The sequence below is a fragment of the Anolis carolinensis genome, unplaced genomic scaffold (genome assembly GCF_035594765.1).
Source record: "Anolis carolinensis isolate JA03-04 unplaced genomic scaffold, rAnoCar3.1.pri scaffold_15, whole genome shotgun sequence".
NCBI classification, from domain to species: Eukaryota; Metazoa; Chordata; class Lepidosauria; order Squamata; family Dactyloidae; genus Anolis; species Anolis carolinensis.
In genome coordinates this window covers 6,073,924-6,093,197 of record NW_026943826.1, presented here as the reverse complement: position 1 = coordinate 6,093,197, position 19,274 = coordinate 6,073,924, and the positions used below count along the sequence as shown (strand labels likewise).

The 19,274-nt window shown below is 40.7% G+C and overlaps 1 protein-coding gene across 5 annotated transcripts in view; it reads right to left on the bottom strand.

The window, feature by feature from the left end:
* The window catches only part of clstn1 (calsyntenin 1), a 74,051-nt gene that overhangs the window by 18,272 nt on the left and 36,505 nt on the right, over nucleotides 1-19,274 (bottom strand). For 3 of the 5 annotated variants that reach the window (XR_010001393.1, XM_062965994.1, XM_062965995.1), the window contains 7 exons: nucleotides 18,373-18,522; nucleotides 16,508-16,693; nucleotides 13,472-13,720; nucleotides 9,019-9,140; nucleotides 8,395-8,557; nucleotides 3,514-3,564; nucleotides 522-679 (listed from right to left, as the gene is read on the bottom strand). Coding sequence is in view for 4 of the 5 variants with exons in the window: in XM_062965994.1 (XP_062822064.1) it covers nucleotides 522-679; nucleotides 3,514-3,564; nucleotides 8,395-8,557; nucleotides 9,019-9,140; nucleotides 13,472-13,720; nucleotides 16,508-16,693; nucleotides 18,373-18,522 (1,079 nt within the window). In the remaining variant the exon portion in view is untranslated. The remainder of the gene's footprint in view (nucleotides 1-521; nucleotides 680-3,513; nucleotides 3,565-8,394; nucleotides 8,558-9,018; nucleotides 9,141-13,471; nucleotides 13,721-16,507; nucleotides 16,694-18,372; nucleotides 18,523-19,274) is intronic. The other 2 variants (XM_062965996.1, XM_062965998.1) reach the window with 1 other exon arrangement.

Here is a 19,274-nt window from a genome sequence, read left to right as displayed (position 1 = left end):
GTAGACGACCAATTCTCTCACACCAGAAGTGACTTGCAGGATGTTCTCAAGTCGGGTGAGCTCCCATCTGTCAGTTGTAGCTTGCGGGGACATGAGAGACGCCTCCCAGCAGGATGGTACCACATTCTGGTATCCCCTGGGCAACGTCTCTGTAGACGGCCAATTCTCTCAAATCAGAAGCGACTTGACAGTATATTCTCAATTAAAAATTTGTGTTATTTGCACAAATTATTGACAAATACCTATAGAGGGTTTAACAGGAGAAAGAGGAAAGAAATAGTCAAGGCAGCCACATGCGAACTGCTGTGCGAGTCATTTAATTCTCTGTGTCCTCTACGGAAAAAATTCAAGGTTGTCAATGGTACGAAAGCGACAGGTAAAGTCAATCTTGACAGACCTGCGGGTGGTGTGCAGGGAGATATCATTATAAAGAGACAGATGACATTGAAAAGATCGCTCTGCTCAATCTTTGCTTTCTGGTGTTCAGAGACCCACGTCAACTCACAACAGCAAACATTTACCTTCAGGCCCTTGCCAGCGCCATCTGCCACGTGCAGATCCAGCCCCTCTTTGCAGGTGTACAGGCAGTCGATCACCTTCTTGTTCTCCAGCTTTCCGGAGCGGATCATTAAACCAGCCAGGTTGCCTCGGAAGTACTGGGCCATGCGGAGTTCGCCACCTTGGAGGGGTAAAAGAACGTGGTCACTTTGAGCACTTTTTCTCAAGCCCCAATCTGTTGTTCTTGCAACTGGCATGCAGGTTAGTCAGCGCCCATTCCTGAGTTAACCTTGCAGTTTCAAGCACAACCGGAGGTGAAAAAGGAAAAATAATAATGTAGAAGAACTTAAGAAACAAAGCTCACTCATGCAATATACCGAGATGGCAGGGGGAGAGTGAAGCAAAATGAGTTGCTGTGAGTTTTCCGGTCTGTCTGGCCATGTTCCAGAAGCATTTTCTCATGACGTGTTGCCCACATCTATGGCAGGCATCCTCAGAGGTTGTGAGGTCTGTTGGAAGCTAGGCAAAGTGAAATTATGTCCAGGGTGGGAGAAAAAACTCTTGCCTGTGGAGGCAAGTGTGAATGTTGCCATTGGCCAGCTTGATTAGCCTTCATGGCCTTGCAGCTTCAAAGCCTGGCTGCTTCCTGCCTGTGGGAATCCTCTGTTGGAAAACGTCAGCTGGCCCTGATTGTTTCCTGTGCGGAATTCCAGTTTTGTGAGTGTTGTTCTTTATTCACTGTCCTGATTATAGAGTTTTGTTTTATTGTTTTTTCTGATTTTGCGTAATCTATATATATAAAAGAGTGATGGCATCAGGGCAGCAGACAAAACAACAAAACTACAGGCCCCCCAACCTCGAAATTTGACAACACAACCCATCATCCATGGGTCTAGATTGATACAACAAAAAGAAAAGAAAAATGAAGTCCTAATTAGAGGGAGAGCAATAATTTTTTTTATCCAATTGCTGCCAGTTAGAAGGCTAAGCGCCGCCCACTTGTATATTATCATTTATTGTATTGTTCAATGTGTTATGATTTGTTGTTCTATTTATATTCTGTTATATTGTATTGTTCTGGGCATGGCCCCATGTAAGCCGCCCCGAGTCCCCGTTGGGGAGATGGTGGCGGGGTATAAATAAAGTTTATTATTATTATTATTATTATTATTATTATTATTATTATTATTATTATTAGTACAGTAGAGTCTCACTTATCCAACACTCAATTATCCAACAGTAGGGATTATCCAACGCATTTTTGTAGTCAATGATTTCAAAACATCATGATATTTTGGTGCTAAATTCGTAAACACTAATTACAACATAATATTACTGCGTATTGAACTACTTTTTCTGTCAAATTTGTTGTATAACATGATGTTTTGGTGCTTAATTTGTAAAATCATAACCTAATTTGAGGTTTAATAGGCTTTTCCTTAATCCCTCCTTATTATCCAACATATTCACTTATCCAACGTTCTGCCGGCCCATTTATGTTGGATAACTGAGACTCTACTGTACTGGGAGCCAGATTTTGTTCATTTTCATGGCTTCCTCCTTTCTATTGAAATTGTCCACATGCTTGTGGATTTCAATGGCTTCTCTGACATGGTGGTTGTTACAGTGGTCCAGTAATTCTGTGTTCTCAAATAATATGCTATGTCCAGGTTGGACTGTCTGCTTCCTGCCTGGAGGAATCCTTTGTTGGGAGGTGTTAGATGGCTCTGATTGTTTCATGTCTGGAATTCCCCTGCTTTCTGAATGTTGTTTTCTATTATTTATTTATTTATAAGACTTGTATACCGCTACTCCCAGTTTGGCTCGGTGCGGTTTACAGAAATAGATTAAAACAATACAGTTAGCTTTAAAATAACAATAAAAACAGACATAGCCCTGAGTTTTTTGTTAATGTGGGATTTGTGTATTAGTAGTGTTTAAATGAAATTTGTGTCTGGCATGTGTTGCATACAGGTTGCATCATCCAGAGTATGCTATAATCTGTAAAGAGTTAATGACTGAGAAGCTGTGTTGACCTTGATGAGTGGCTGGAACCTTGGGAGTATCCAGACTCAAGTGTGTTTGTACATTACTGATTGTGTCAGTTGAGATCTTGCTCTGTTCTGAGTTTGTGTCTGCCTAGAGTGAAAGACAAGCCTGTCTGCAAGTCTGTTTGTTTTGTACAGTAAAGCTTTGTATATATTTTTAACATCGTCTAACATCGTCTCTTCGTTTCTGCGCTCCATTTGACAACATACAACTGCTGCTACGCTGCGAATTACTCTGACATTTTTCACCCATCGAAAACTTGTCGGAAGAGAAAGGTTTTGCAGGCTTTCCGAAAGGCATGTAGGTCTCGGATAGTTCGAGTTTCAACTGGCAAGGGGAATTCCAAACTAGAAACCATCAGGGCCAGCTAACTCCTCCCATCAAAGAATTCCCTCAGGCAAGAAACAGTCAGGCTTTGAATCTACAAGGCCATTAAATGCTAATCAAACTGGCCATTTGCAACATTGACTCTTGCTTCAAACAGACAAGAGTTCTTTCTCCCGCCCTGGACATTATTCCACAGATATATAAACCCTACTTGCCTTGTTTCCAACAGATCTCACAAACTCTGAGAAAGCCCGACATAGATGTGGGTGAAACATCAGGAGAGAAATGCTTCTGGAACATGGTCATACAGCCCGGAAAACTCACAGCAACTCAACAAAGTAATTGATCATTCTGCAGTTAAACCCCTGATCTCTTCTTCACGTCACTGAATGATGATGATAATGTATTTAGATATTATATCAAAGAGATTGGGTGGGAAGGTGGAGGATTGAAATAAGAAGAAAAAAGAAAGAAAAAAGAAAGAAAACAAGCTCCGTAAAACAATCATATCATTTCAACAGCCACAATGTAATGCTGTCATTTCATGCTGTGTGTGAGATGAAGCAATGCCTCGGCTTAAAATTGAGGGGCGGGAAAAAAAAGAAATTAATGGCAAAAAAGAGAGAGAACACCAGCAACCTGCAGGGGTCTCGGTGGCCTTTTCTGTGTCATTCTCATTTCCTGTATATTCTGCAGAGAAGGCAAGAGAAAGGAAGAAGGGTGGGAAAAGAAGGAACCGGGTGGTTAGGAAATGTACGTTTTATCTGTCGCAGCAGCACGCAATCCTTGAGGGACGTGCTCTGTTTACCAGATGCCCGGCTCTCTCTGCATTCGGTACAGAATCGTGATTTCTCCACCAGAACAAGACCAAGTGATGTTCTCAAGGCTCTGCTTCCAGAAAACCCATTTAGATTCATCTGGGAACACATATCACATATTTGCCCAAGGAATCCCTTTTTTTTCTGTGTCAGGAGCAACTTCAGAAACTGGCGAAAGAGAACTGGCTGTCTCCCGAGTGTTTTACCATCCTGTCGAGCTGGAGCTGACAGACAGGAGCTCCCCCTGCTCCCTGGATTCGAACTGTCAATCTTTCAGTCAGCAGTACTGACAGCACAAGGGTTTAACCCATTGCGCTACCGGGGGCTCCTAAGGAATCCCTAACACAGGGAAATACATTAGAGCAGGGGTCCCCAAACTAAGGCCCGGGGGCCAGATGCGGCCCTCCAAGGTCATTTACCTGGCCCCCGCCCTCAGTTTCATAATATAATATATTGTATATACATATAATATTGATAATAATATTATAATGTAATACAATATAACACTAATAATAATACTGTATAATAATATTAATTATACATTATATATTGCACTAGCTGTGCCCGGCCACGCGTTGCTGTGTCTTAGTCTGGTGGTGTTGGTCAGTCTATAATAATAATAATAATAATAAAACTTTATTTATACCCCGCCACCATCTCCCCAATGGGGACTCGGGGCGGCTTACATGGGGCCATGCCCAGTCTACATTAGGTTGTATTGATGCTGTGACCTCCACCTTCTTTATACTCACATTAGTAGTAGTATTTGAAGTCTGTTACCTTCTTCAATTTTTGTGTTGATTGATAATGCTTGAGATCCCTGTTGTCTTTGGTTTGTTGTTAGTTGTAATGTCTGATTCTGCTGAGTGCGGTTTATATTTTTATTGTGGTACAATAGTGTTTTTTTTGTTTTGCCTGTGTAGGTGTTTATTATTATTGTTGTTGTTGTGGTCATGAAGGTTGGATAAGTTAGATGCTTCTGTATTGTTTTTTGGAGGCCCAGTGTAGCACTGACTGGCCTCTCAGCCTCAGTGCCTGGCTGTTTCTTGCCTGTGATGGTGTTGATTCTTATTGTTGTTGTTGTTGTCATTGTTATTATTGTAATTGTTTTTTTGGAGGCCAAGTGTGAATGTAGGGATTGGGGAGGTGGATGAGTTGTGTTGTCAAATTTTGTATTTGTTATAGTCACAATGCGTTGTTGTGAGTTTTGTGGGTCCGGATTGTGGTTTTGTGGTGTGGTTGTGTTGTTACAACTGAGAGGCAAGGCTTTTGCGTTGTGTTGCCAAGTTTTGTATTTCTGGGGCGTTTAGTTGTGTGCCAAGTTTTGTATTTCTGGGGCGTTTAGTTGTGTTGTTATAGTCACGATGCACTGTTGTGAGTTTTGTAGGTCCGGACTGTGGTTTTGTGGTGTGGTTGTGTTGTTACAATTGGGAGGGAAGGCTTTTGCGTTGTGTTGCCAAGTTTCGTATTTCTGGGGCGTTTAGTTGTGTTGTTATAGTCATGATGCATTGTTGTGAGTTTTTTGGGTCCTGTGTGGTTTTGTGGTGTGGTTGTGTTGTTACAATTGGAAGGCAAGGCTTTTGCATTGTGTTGCCAAGTTTTGTATTTCTGGGGCGTTTAGTTGTGTTGTTATCGCATGATGCATTGTTGGGAGTTTTGTGGGTCTGGATTGTGGTTTTGTGGTGTGGTTGTGTTGTTGTAACCTGGAGGCAAGCCTTTTGCATTGTGTTGCCAAATTTCGTATTTCTGGGATGTTTAGTTTTGTTGTTATAGTCACTGTGCAAACAACTTTATCATTTTATATATATAGATATTACTAATAATATTACATTATAGTAGTATAGTTCAATATAGTAATATATAATGCTTATATTGTGATATGCTAATAATATAATATATTGTATGTACATATAATTTGTAAGCTGCTCTGAGTCCCCTTTGGGGTGAGAAGGGTGTGATACAAATGTAGTAAATAAATGTAGTAAATAAATAAATAATAAAGGAATAAATTTTAGACTTAAGCTCGCCCGAAGTCTGTAATGACTTGAAGGCACACAACAACAACAACAACAACAACAACAATCCTAATTAACTGGACTATCTCATTGGCCAGAAGCAGGACCACACTTCCCATTGAAATCCCAATAAATGTATGTTGGTTAAAATTGTTTTTATTTTTAAATATTGTATTGTTCTTTCGTTGTTGTTGTTGTTGTTTTTGCAGTACAAATAAGACATATGCAGTGTGCATCGGAATTCGTATTTTTTTTCAAATGATAATTCGGTCCCTCAACAATCTGAAGGATTGTGGACCGGCCCTCAGCTTAAAAAGTTTGGGGACCCCTGCACTAGAGTCTCACTTTTCCAAGACTCACTTATCCAAGGTTTTGGATTATCCAATGCATTTTTGTAGTCAATGTTTTCAATATATCATGATATTTTGGTGCTAAATTTGTAAAATCATAATCTAATTTTATGTTTAAAATTGGGCCCGGGCTGTGGCACAGGCGGGAGAGCAAGCCAGCTGCAACCAGCTGCAACGAATCACTCTGACCAGGAGGTCATGAGTTCGAGGCCCGCTCGGAGCCTATGTTTGTCTTGTCTTTGTTCTATGTTAAAAGGCATTGAATGTTTGCCTATATGTGTAATGTGAGCCGCCCTGAGTCCCCTTCGGGGTGAGAAAGAAGGGCGGAATATAAATGCTGTAAGTAAATAAATAAATAAATTTCGAACATGGGCCTACTGTATAACTAAGGAGTTTTCTTTTATCTGGCACTATGGTGTAGCATTTTGAGCACTGGACTAAGACCCTGGAGACCAGGGTTTGAATCCACACTCAGCCATGGGAACCCACTGGATGACCTTGGGCAAGTCACACTCTCTCGGCATCATGGGCAAAGGCGAATTCCTTCGGAACAAATCGTGTCAAGAAAACCCACAATAGGATCACCCATAAGTCTAAATCAGGGGTCCCCAAACTTTTTAAACAGGGAGCCAGTTCACAATCCTTCGGACCATTGGAGGGCCGGACTATAGTTGGCCACTGAGCAATAATAATAATTATTAATAATAATAACAACAACAATAATAATAAAAAGAGGGTTGGAAGAAACCCTTTGGGCCATTGAGTCCAATCCCTTTCTTCCTTTGTGCACTGAAAGCACAAGCAAAGCACCCCTAACAGATGTCCACCCAGCCTCAATGTTAATAATAATAATAATAATAATAATAATAATAATAATAATAATAGTTGGAAGAGACCCCTTGGGCCATTGAGTCCAATCCCTTTCTGCCTTTGTGCACTGAAAGCACAAGCAAAGCACCCCTGACAGATGTCCACCCAGCCTCAATAATAATAATAATAATAATAATAATAATAATAATAATAATAATAATGAGGGTTGGAAGAGACCCCTTGGGCCATTGAGTCCAATCCCTTTCTGCCTTTGTGCACCGAAAGCACAAGCAAAGCACCCCTGACAGATGTCCACCCAGCCTCAATAATAATAATAATAATAATAATAATAATAATAATAATAATAATAATCACCATCTGCCAACTGCAAAAGGCCACCCTACTGGGATCTGCACACATCATCAGAAAATACATCACACAGGCCATTGAGTCCAATCCCTTTCTGCCTTTGTGCACCGAAAGCACAAGCAAAGCACCCCTGACAGATGTCCACCCAGCCTCAATGTTAATAATAATAATAATAATAATAATAATAATAAAGGTTGTAAGAGAAGAAGAGAGCCCTTGGGTCATTTAGCCCAACCCCCTTCTGCCCTTGTTCTGTGGGGGCCGGATAAATGGCTTCGATGGGCCGCATCCGGCCTCCGGGCCTTAGTTTGGGGACCCCTGGTCTAAACCAATCTGACAGCACACAACAATATACTGCAACACCAAAGCATTTGCATTGCAACCCCACAAAAAGAAGCCTTACTGTAGGTTATTTTGAACAAGGAACAACCCTTAAAAAGACAGGAAAAAGACAGGATAAAATCACTATATGTAAGGCCAACAGCCCACATCCCTTTCTTTGCTTTCGGATGAATACAGGGATCCATTTTCTCAGGATGCTGACAAGGGAAAGCGCCACTTGGAGATCATGAGTCAGCATTCTGCATCCTCCAGGGAACAGCATTGCCAACCTGCTTTGCATATTAAAAACTTCCTCTTGCTGCTGCATTTCTTTTTATAGCCGGAAATAGCAAAATATTTCAACACATACACATACTCGCACGTTGGCAAAAGCCTGAGAAAACGAAATGGGACTGGAAAGTCAAAGACAAACATACAGGAGCTTGGGGTTTTTGGATACATCTTCTGGCTTCCAGAAGCATTCCTTCCTCATTCTCACTCCAGTCCTCAGTGCTGCATTTCCAAAATCAAAACCCTAGCGTGCATTTCCAAAATCAGCGGTGCCAACAGATGGTGAGAGTGCCAACCACCTGGGCTTCGCAAACAGTCCGACATAATTACAGAAGACTGCACTGAACCAGTGCTGAACCAGTCTTTCTATTCTGCAACCTCCATCTGTTCCTTCGCACGCTCTCAGCAAAGAGAGACAAACGTCCATAAAACTGGAATGGGATGAAACAAGTTGCAGAGAATCAGAAATCCCAGCAGATAAGATTCCAAAGCACTTTCTTCTGCTGACAGGATGCCAAGGCCTGCCCTACCGACAAGCTGTCTTACCTTGCCAGCAAGCGCCAACCACCAGCTGGGATTCTATTTTGGAAGGATGCAGCGGGTAGTCTTCCGTCACGGGGAAAGGATCGAAAGAAACCCCATCGACGTACAGCGTGACAGCTGGAAACTCTACGTTGAGGATGTAGTGGTGCCATTCCTTATCACACACCTGGAGAAGAAAAGGTTGTTCAACAAATCAACCATCTGTAGTGATTATGGCTTAGCAAAGCATTGGTTGTTGTTAATGTGGGATTTGTGTATAGTAGTGTTTAAATGAAAATTGTGTCTTGTCTGTATTGCATACTGATTGCATTAGTTAAATTACTAAGAAGCTGTGATGACCTTGATGTGTGGCTGGAACCAGGGAGTATCCAGACACAAGTGTGTATGCTTTACTGATTGCATTAGTTCAGTTCAGTTCTGAGTTCAGTTGAGTGCTGTCTGCTGAGAGAGTCCTGTGTCTATTGTCTGCAAGTCTGTTTGTCTTGATTATTACTACTTTCAGTAAAACTTGTATATAGTTTTACTATCGTCTCTGATGTCTCTTCTTTCTACGTTCCACTGATTCCATCCAACTACTGTTGTGCTGCAATTACTCTGACAGTTGTAGTGCCCTATCCCCATGCTCACCTGGTTCAGTTTCCAGTGGAACTCTGCTGGTTTGTAACTCTGTCCTTCAGAGGGGTCTTGGCGGAAGAGGAATCCAAGCCGGCAGTTGTGGACATAGAGAGAATAGTGGTGCCGGTTCATATCTGTGTCAAGAAAAAGCAGATGTGTTACCATATATCAGCATCTATTCTGGGGGCAGCATGAGTCACCCAGGAGACCTTACAACAGTGGGCCGCAAAACCTAAAATAAGTGTGGGGAAAATCGGCTCTAGATTATAAAATTTGGTTTCTTGTAGGTGAGAAGATGGCGACTACTGGATGGCATACGCTGTATCAGAAACTAGAACGGATGTGGTCTATCCAATGCAATTTTCTGAATCAGCACCTCAAGTAACAAAACCGAATCTAAAGTTGTCCAAAAACTGTTTTGTAATCCTTTTGGTACCGATGCTTGCATTACAAAATCCACAGCAGCATATTGATACTGAAAACATAATACCTGAAGCAGGGCCATCAATAAAGAAATAATAAAACATTTGCCGCTTACCAGAAGAAGGGTTACTGAAACTGGGATAAAACCCGGGAACCAGTTGTAAACGGCATAAACGGCTATATTACCACCTACTCCAGGCAATAACCAGCTACTCAGGATCTACATCAACATTGACTCTGTCTCCTTGGCTATTGTTTCAAAACCTGTGGAGTCCTAAGGAATCCTTCCAGAACTGCAGAGACTCTGAATCGGTTTGCCTTTAAGCCAATCTAATCCTTTTAGGACTGCAGAGACTTATATCATTTTGTTTGATTTATAATACTGAGTTAGATACTTTTGGACTGAGCATTAATTCTGTGAATGTAATATGTATATGATGCTCTAATATACATATTGTGTACTACTTATGTTTTGAACCATTATTGTGTTTTGTATAGCTCATTACACCGATGTTGGAGAGTCAAAGTGGTCCCTGGTCAAAAAAAGCTTGGGAACCACTGCCTTAGAAGGTTGTAGGCCTCTTCTAGAATCATCCACATAAACCATCTGGAGGCCTACAGACCCACAAACACACAAAAGCCAACACTGTTGAAAATAAATGTATACACCCATCAGTCTTTGCGGCTAGTGCCACCAGGTTAGAAAAAAGCACCCTGTCAATCTTTACATTCCGATATTAAATTCTCTGTGACATTTCCCTAGCACATCAAAGAAAGCATGGTTCTAATAATAATAATTAACTAGTGTTTTAGAGCTCTTTTTTCAGTCCCAATTATTTTCAAGACTCCAGAGTCATCTTTTTTTTAATGAAGAGAAACATCTTGAGCCCATCTTGCACAGATCCTTACAAGATTCAGAATGAATGTTTGCTATTAGAAATGCAGGGTGTTTTCCTCCCCCAAAGATGCAGGTTCCTATCAACGCCGATTGATATTTCCTCTATTAAATTACGCAGGAAATGCTCTGAAGTGGGAAGACAGCTCTTGTTGAATCTGGGGAGAGCGGAGTTTTCTTTACTCAAAATGGCCGTTTTGGTCTCCAGATGGCAGCCCACGGTTCTCTATTAAAGTTCAAATTACACAACTCAAGTTATCCCGTTTCCTTTGTATCAATCTCATCTCCCAAATTACTGTTTGCAGTGTTCACAAGCTGATGCTATTCACAGAGAAAGCTATTCATAGGTGGGGGGAAAGGGAGAAATATGTTCTCCCAGGGAAAAAAAAACAACAACTGAATTGAATCAAGTCTTTTGTGCAGTTGCAAAAAAAAAAAAATAAGGAAACATCTTCCAACAACCTGCTACAGGGAACTATCAGGCATCGACACCCACACTTCTGACTGCAACTAACAAGAAGAATTGTATCTTTTCCCCCAAAAAGCAGTAATAGCTTGGGGCTGGAAAGACGAAAAAAGTGGAATATGGTGAATTGGAATAACTATTTGTTTGAGCAGGTCCAATCAGAAATTATTGCAAATGTAACCTCTGAGGATAAGAAGATAAAATGAGGAAAATTAAAGAGAAATGGATAATATATTCAGATTGGATAAAAAGTGGCAAAGCCAATGTAACTATTGTACAGAAATGGGAAAAGTTATGCTCATGGATGGAGTTAAATTTCTAATGGAATTGTGGTATGGGGTGGGGGGGGAGGGGGGGGGAAGGGGGAAAAATGAATAGAATGATAATATATTAGTTATGTGAGTAGACAATATAGAAGGGAAGAGGATGGAGAAATGTGATAATAGATAAATGATGTGTAGGTATGAACATTTGTATTAAATGTGCAATCTACTCACAAAAGGAAATATAAGATAATATCTATATCTATCTATATCTATATCTATATCTATGTATATATATATACATACATATATATATATACATATATATATATACATACACACACATACATACATACATACACACACTAGCTATGCCCAGCTACGCGTTGCTGTGGCAAAGTATGTTGGTATAAGAAATAAAGTATTGAAGAATTGGTGGTAGTTGAATCCCTTCTTATTATCCAACATATTCATTTATCCAACCTTCTGCCAGCCTGTTTATCTTGGATAAGTGAGACTACTGTATATTGATAATCTTATATTATCTGCTTAGAACTGGATTATATGAGGCCCCTTCTACACAGCTGTATAAAATGCACACTGAAGTGAATTATATGGCAGTGTGGAGTCAAGATAATCCAGTGCAAAGCAGATAATACAAGATTATAAATGGGTTATATAGCTGTGTGGAAGGGCCTTAAGTCTACACTGCCATATAATCCAGTGCAAATTAGATAATCTGTGGAAGAGGCCACGGCCTAAGTCTGCCTGTCCCCTGGGCTGAATGGGTTGCTAGGAGACCAAGTGGGCGGAGCTTAGCCTTTTAACTGGCAGCAATTGGATAAAAACAATTATTCCTCTCCCTCTAATTAGGATTTTATTTTCCTTTTATTTTCTTTTTGTTGTATGAACGTAGAGGCATCGATGATGAGTTGTGCTGCCAAGTTTAGTGTTTCTGGGATGTGTAGTTTTGTTGTTTTGTCCTAGGCCGAAATTTCATTACCCTTTTATATATATAGATGTGAGTAGACAATATAGAAGGGAAGAGGATGGAGAAATGTGATGATAGATAAACGATGTGTAGGTATGAACATTTGTATTAAATGTGCAATATACTCACAACAGGAAATATAAGATAACTAGCTGTGCCCGGCCACGCGTTGCTGTGGCGTTGTCTGGTGGTGTTGGTGAGAAATTGTTGAGGTAGTGGTGGTATTGAATGTCTGTTGTATGGTTGTCTTTATGTTTAGTATGCACACTGAAGTGGATTATATGGCAGTGTGGAGTCAAGATAATCCAGTTCAAAGCAGATAATATAAAATGCTAAATGGGTTATATAGCTGTGTGGAAGGGCCTTGAGTCTACACTGCCATATAATCCAGTTAAAATCTGATAATCTGTGGAAGAGGCCTAAGTGAGGCCTAACTGTGCCTGTCCCCTGGGCTGAGTAGGTTGCTAGGAGACCAAGTGGGCGGAGCTTAGCCTTCAAACTGGCAGCAATTGGATAAAAACTGTTATTCCGCTCCCTGTAATTAGGACTTTATTTTTCTTTTTTTTGTTGTATCAACCTAGAGCCGTGAATGATGGGGGGCCTGTAGTTTTATTGTTTTGTCCGCTGCCCTGATGCCATCACTCTTTTATATAGATAGATATAATATTACAGTACAGTGGTATAGTTCAATATATAGTAATATATAATGCTAATATTGTGCTATGCTAATAATATATTATATATACATATAATATTGATAAAAATATAATGTTATACAATAGAATACTAATAATAATACAATATAATAATATTAATTATATGTTATACATTACACATAATATTACAGTATAGTGGTATAGTTCACTATAGTAATATATAATGCTAATATTGTGCTATCCTAATAATATAATATATTGTATGTACATACAGCTGCTCTGAGTCCCCTTTGGGGTGAGAAGGGTGAAATATAAATGTAGTAAATAAATGTAGTAAATAAATAAATGAATAATTTTAGACTCGGGCTCACCCAAAGTCTGACATGACTTGAGGGTACACAACAATCACAACAACAACGACAACAACTTGACTATCTCATTGGCCAGAAGCAGGTCCACACTTTCCATTGAAATCCTGATAGATTTATGTTGGTTAAAATTGTTCTTATATTCAAATATTGTATTGTTCTTTCATTGTTGTTGTTTTTTGCACTACAAATAAGACATGTGCAGTGTGCATAGAAATTTGTTCATTTTTTTTTTCAAATGATAATTTGGCCCCTCCACAGTCCGAAGGATTGTGGACTGGCCCACTGCTTTAAAAGTTTGAGGACCCCTGCTCTACCTTCTACCCCACTTCCATGACATCATTTAACCAATGATTTGAGCTCCACCAGCTCTTTCTCAGCCCGGTTTTTGCCTTGTCCCAACCTGTCTTGTCTGAGCTGCAGAGGATGGCCTCTTTCTCCCGGCTTCCGGGCCCGTGCCTCATCCACACGGAGATCACAAAGGGCTCCTTCATGTTGATGGAGACCACATTATCGGGGATCTTCACGGCTTGGGTGCCATTGAATTCAAAGACCTGGTCACTGTCGTGGCCGTTGTCCGTCGGGAGGCCGACCGTCCAGTTGGCCGTGTTGCTGGGAGGCGGAAGCAGCTCGGCCGTGTCGGAGGAAGCACCTGCAATTGAATTATGAGGAATAAGGCCAGAGCAGAGGAAAATAAACACCATGACTTGCCCCTTCCATTTCTGTGAGCTGACAAATGCTAGCGTTAGCAGCAAAAGATCATCCCAGTGTTGTGGGCTCAACTTTCACTGCAGCAGGCCTGCACAGATTTCCTCTCCCCGGTTATTTAATGCGCTGGCCAATCTCCAGCTCCCATTATCTACAGTACCTCTGGCCCCTCTGTGACATGAATTCCATTATACCGTAATGGCACTCCACCAGCTCAATTCCCTTTCTCAGATTGATGATTCTCAGCACTCGCCTCCCAATATGGGCTCCCCAAGCTCAGCCGGTCATTTGCCAGCGCTGCTGCCAGCACAGAAGATTGCTAAGGAAGGGACCAAATCCCAGCCCTCCACTTCAAGGGCAAGCGGACGACAGATCAAATTTATTTTTCAGCCCCATGTTCCACACACAAGAGCCAGGCGCCCGAGAAATGAACAAAAAGAAACGGAATGAAAGAACACATTATGAGCTGATGAATTCTTGTATCAGAAACACCGCCTCAGCTCAAATTCCTTTCACCCTGATATCTGTCTTGCTCATCCTGAAGATTTCGGTTTCAACAGCTGTTTTTTGGGTATGGGGTTATTCTGTTGTTCCTAAATACTTGCTAGAGATGTAATGATTTGAGCATTACTTTATGACTCTTGGAGACCAGGATGCAAATGCACACTTGGACATAGAAACCCACTGGGTGACCATGAACAAGTTGTGCTCTCTTAGCTTCAGAAGAAGGCGATTGCTAACCTCAGAAAATCCTCAGACAAATTCACCTTAAATTGGCTTGGGTTGCAAACAACTTGAAGCTATATGAGAACATTAACAACCAATAATAATAATAATAATAATAATAATAATAATAATAACAACAACAACAACAACTTTATTTTTATACCCCGCCCCATCTCCCCGAAGGGACTCGGGGCGGCTTACATGGGGCCTTGCCCGATAAAACAATCAAATATCAAAACACAGCAATAAAACAGTTATCCAATAAAAACATCAATTACAGTAAAAACAATAGTTAAAATCAACATAAAACATACAATATTAACACTGGAGACTAATTCAACCTATTGTTGATCTTTTGCAAGTCACCCAAGTTCAGACATGAAACAATCATGTGCTATTCTAATAATATAAAATTGTATGTAAATTTAATTTGTAAGCCGCTCTGAGTCCCCTTCGGGGTGAGAAGGGCGGGATATAAATGTATTAAATAAATAAATAATAAATACTCAAGGCCAGCTAACACCTCCCAACAAAGGATTCCCCCAGACAGGAATCATTTATTGTCCATTTCAACTGTGAAATTACCTTTCCCCATTTCGGAACATTCTGCACTTTGCCCGGGATCTATGAATTAGTCTCCTGTTTTTAACATTGTATGCTGTATGTTGATTTTAATGATTGTTTTTTACTGATGCTGATGTTTTTATTGGGATAATTGTGTTGCTCTGTTATTGTTATTTGATTGTTGTATTGGGCAAGGCCCCATGTAAGCCGCCCCGAGTCCCTTCGGGGAGATGGGGCGGGGTATAAAAATAAAGTTGTTGTTGTTGTTATTATTATTATTATTATTATCATCATCATCATCAGCCAGGCTTTGAAGCTGCAAGGCTTTTCAATGCTAATCAAGGTGATTAATTAAAACCTTTACAAGAGTCCAGACCCCCACCAGACCTTCCACAAATATATAAATCTCACTTGCTTAGTCTCCATCAGACCTCAAGAACCTTTGAGGATGCCTGCCATAGACGCGGGTGAAACGTCAGGAGTGAATGCTTCTGGAACATGGCCATACAGCCCAGAAACCTCACAGCAATTCAGTGATTCCAGCCATTAAAGCCTTCGACAACACATTTTTCTCATCTCTGTTTCTGCTCATCTATTCTAACTACTCACTGTGTTTTTCTGATACTGTACAGTAATTACTACATAGAATTACTGTGTATTGAACTACTTTTTCTGTCAAATTTGTTGTATAACATGATGTTTTGGTGCTTAATTTGTGAAATCATAACCTAATTTGATGTTTCATAGGCTTTTCCTTCATCTCTCCTTATTATCCAACATATTCGCTTATCCAACGTTCTGCTGGCCTGTTTACGTTGGATAAGCGAGACTCTACTGTATATAAATCTCACTTGCCTAGTCTCCAACAGACCTCAACAACCTCTGAGGATGCCTGCCATAGACGTGGGTGAAACGTCAGGAGTGAATGCTTCTGGAACATGGCCATACAGCCCAGAAACCTCACAGCAACTCAGTGATTCCAGCCATTAAAGCCTTCGACAACACATTTTTCTCATCTCTGTTTCTGCTCATCTATTCTAACTACTCACTATATTTTTTTGATATTCAGCTTCCAGCAGGCAAAGAGAGGGATGTTCAAGAATGATGCTTTTGTGATGGATGTTTTTGGACTATTATCTCCCTGTATTTCTGACCCTGAAGCCTGAGCATAAATTCCAAAATATTTGAGGTTGAGGAGAATTAAAGATGGGACAATTCTGCCTGCTTTTCCTAGGAACTATTTTAATGCCACACAGTTTTCTGGGAATTTCTTAAGGCCACCTGATGAAAAGTCTTTTTAAAAAAATTTCTCCCTAGATTCATGTTTCTCAACATCCATGTCTAGTGGCTGAAAAATATTCAGAATTCATAAAAGAGGAAGAAAAAAGCAACACACCATGGGACCCTTCCCTCCCACAAAATCAGTCAGAGGAGATCTTACCGCAGAGCCTATGCAGAGATTTCTCAGAGTATGTGTCTCGGTCGCAACCCTTGCCAATGTGGTTGGTTTCCAGCTCAATGGTGGCTTCTATGGAAGTGATGGGCTCATCACACGTCTCCAAATGGATGTTAGGGAAGAGAGCGAGAGCACCAGTCCCGGGTTCATATTCCATCCTTTTGCTCCATCCTGAATGCATCAACAGAAAGGTAAAACTGTTATTGTGTCTGAAGCGCAGCTTTTTATTTTAAGTACAGGTTGAGTTGCCCCCCGTGGTGCAGCGGGTTAAACCGCTGAGCTGCTGAACTTGTTTGAACAAGTGATAATTCAGAAGCATTTATGTAATAGCACACAGATAACTCAGCTGTTAAACTGAAAAACCACGTCTTTGAACTCCCAAGGACAAAGACATGCCACTACAAAAATATATTTGGTTGTTTCTTTGGAGCTGAAATTGCAATTGCAGTTGTAATTGTCCAAAAGATATACACTCCCTTGACCTCTAAGTTTAAAATATGTACTCAGAGATAAAAAAAAACACAGTATTCTTTGACAAAATAACACATTGTTTACTCATAAACATCTTGTATCAATTCTTCATACAGGCACATTTCTTACTGAAGTTCAGTTACAGATAGGATGTATTTCTCTCTGTGTTGAATACACAGAGTATCATTCTTAATCAATAGTCCATAGTCTTTAGGTATAGTTGTATTCACTGAAGTCTTAAGTCATACTTCTGTACTGAAATCCTAATAGCAACATGCATCCAGCTCCACTGAGGTCTGAAGCAAACATGCATCCACCTCCACAGCAGACACACATCCACCTCCACTGAGGTGTAAAACAGACTGAATATAAAATGGAGTTCTGAGTCTGAACAAGCTCAGAACAATCACATGTTTACAACCCCTCCCACACCAAAATGGGTCAGTTGAATACACATGGTATCATTCTTAATCAATAGTCCATAGTCTTTAGGTATAGTTGTATTCACTGAAGTCTTAAGTCATACTTCTGTACTGAAATCCTAATAGCAACAGGCATCCAGCTCCACTGAGGTCTGATGCAAACATGCATCTACCTCCACTGAGAGGACAGCAGATACACATCCACCTCCACTGAGGTGTAAAACAGACTGAATATAAAATGGAGTTCTGAGTCTGAACAAGCTCAGAACAATCACATGTTTACAACCCCTCCCACACCAAAGTGGTACAGCTGAATACACAGAGTATCATTCTTAATCAATAATCCATAGTCTTTAGGATTACTTCCATAGTCATACTTCTGTACTGAAATCCTAATAGCAACATGCATCCAGCTCCACTGAAGTCTGATGCAAACATGCATTCACCTCCACTGAGGGGACAGCGGATACACATCCACCTCCACCGAGGTGTAAAACAGACTGAATATAAAATGAAGTTCTGAGTCTGAACAAGCTCAGAACAATCACATGTTTACAACCCCTCCCACACCAAAGTGGTACAGTTGAATACACAGAGTATCATTCTTAATCAATAGTCCATAGTCTTTAGGTATAGTTGTATTCACTGAAGTCTTAAGTCATACTTCTGTACTGAAATCCTAATAGCAACAGGCATCCAGCTCCACTGAGGTCTGATGCAAACATGCATCCACCTCCACTGAGGGACAGCAGATACACATCCACCTCCACTGAGATGTAAAACAGACTGAATACAAAATGGAGTTCTGAGTCTGAACAAGCTCAGAACAAACACATGTTTACAACCTCTCCAACACCAAAGTGGTACAGCTGAGCTGGCAATTCAACAATACATTTGGATGCAGCATAACAAGAAGCAGTGGGGACTGGCGGGAGAGAAGAGGGTCCATGAACGAACCTTGCCAGCCGGGCTTGCATGTTGGCTTAATAGTGATTTTCACCAGCACATCCTCTGTCGCTCTTTTCTTCCCGCAGTCGTAGGCTGTCACTGTCAGCTTATATTGGTGTTCCTTCCCGTAGTTGAGTTTCTCCGAGTTTTTAATGTAACCTGACAATGACAGGAAACCAGTATTAAAATGGTGCAAAGGGAGGGAGGGTCTTGCCATTGTGAATAATGATGACTTCTTCAAAATGTAAGAGAAAATCAGAGCACAGATTTGGGAAGGTATGGGATTAGCAAGGAAAGGAACTGCAGTTTCCCAACTGTAAGGGATGACAGGAACTGGGGTCAAGCAACATCCATCCTTGGCATCATTACTTGACATTTCCTATTCAAAATTTCAAATAGGAAGAGATGGGAACTAAACCCATTGCATAAACTTGGGCACATCGTACTCTCTGTCTCCTTCATCAGATGCCAAGGCTTTCTGAGACAAAATCCTGAATCAATAGCTTAACAAGCTGAACCCCTACCCAGCCATCAAAACTCACTGGGTGACCTTGGGGAAGTTAAACATTTTGCCAAGAAACCCCATGACAAGGTTGCCGTAAACTGAAAATAACTCAAAGGCACACAATACCCAGTAATAGGCTATATGGGCAAGTTTCTTGGGACAATGCAATCACTTATGATCCATTATATCATGTGGCTACAGAGCGTTTAGCATTTTTCTGAATGAAACAGAGAGTGTTTGAGGATCGGGACATCTGTAGGGATACCAAAGTGCTTGTTTATAAAGCTATTCCCCTCCCCACTCTGTTATACACCCGCAAAATGTAGACCATCTACAGATGCCACACTCAACTCCAGGAACAGTTCCATGAGTGTTGCCTCCAAAAAATCCTGCAAATCTCTTTGGA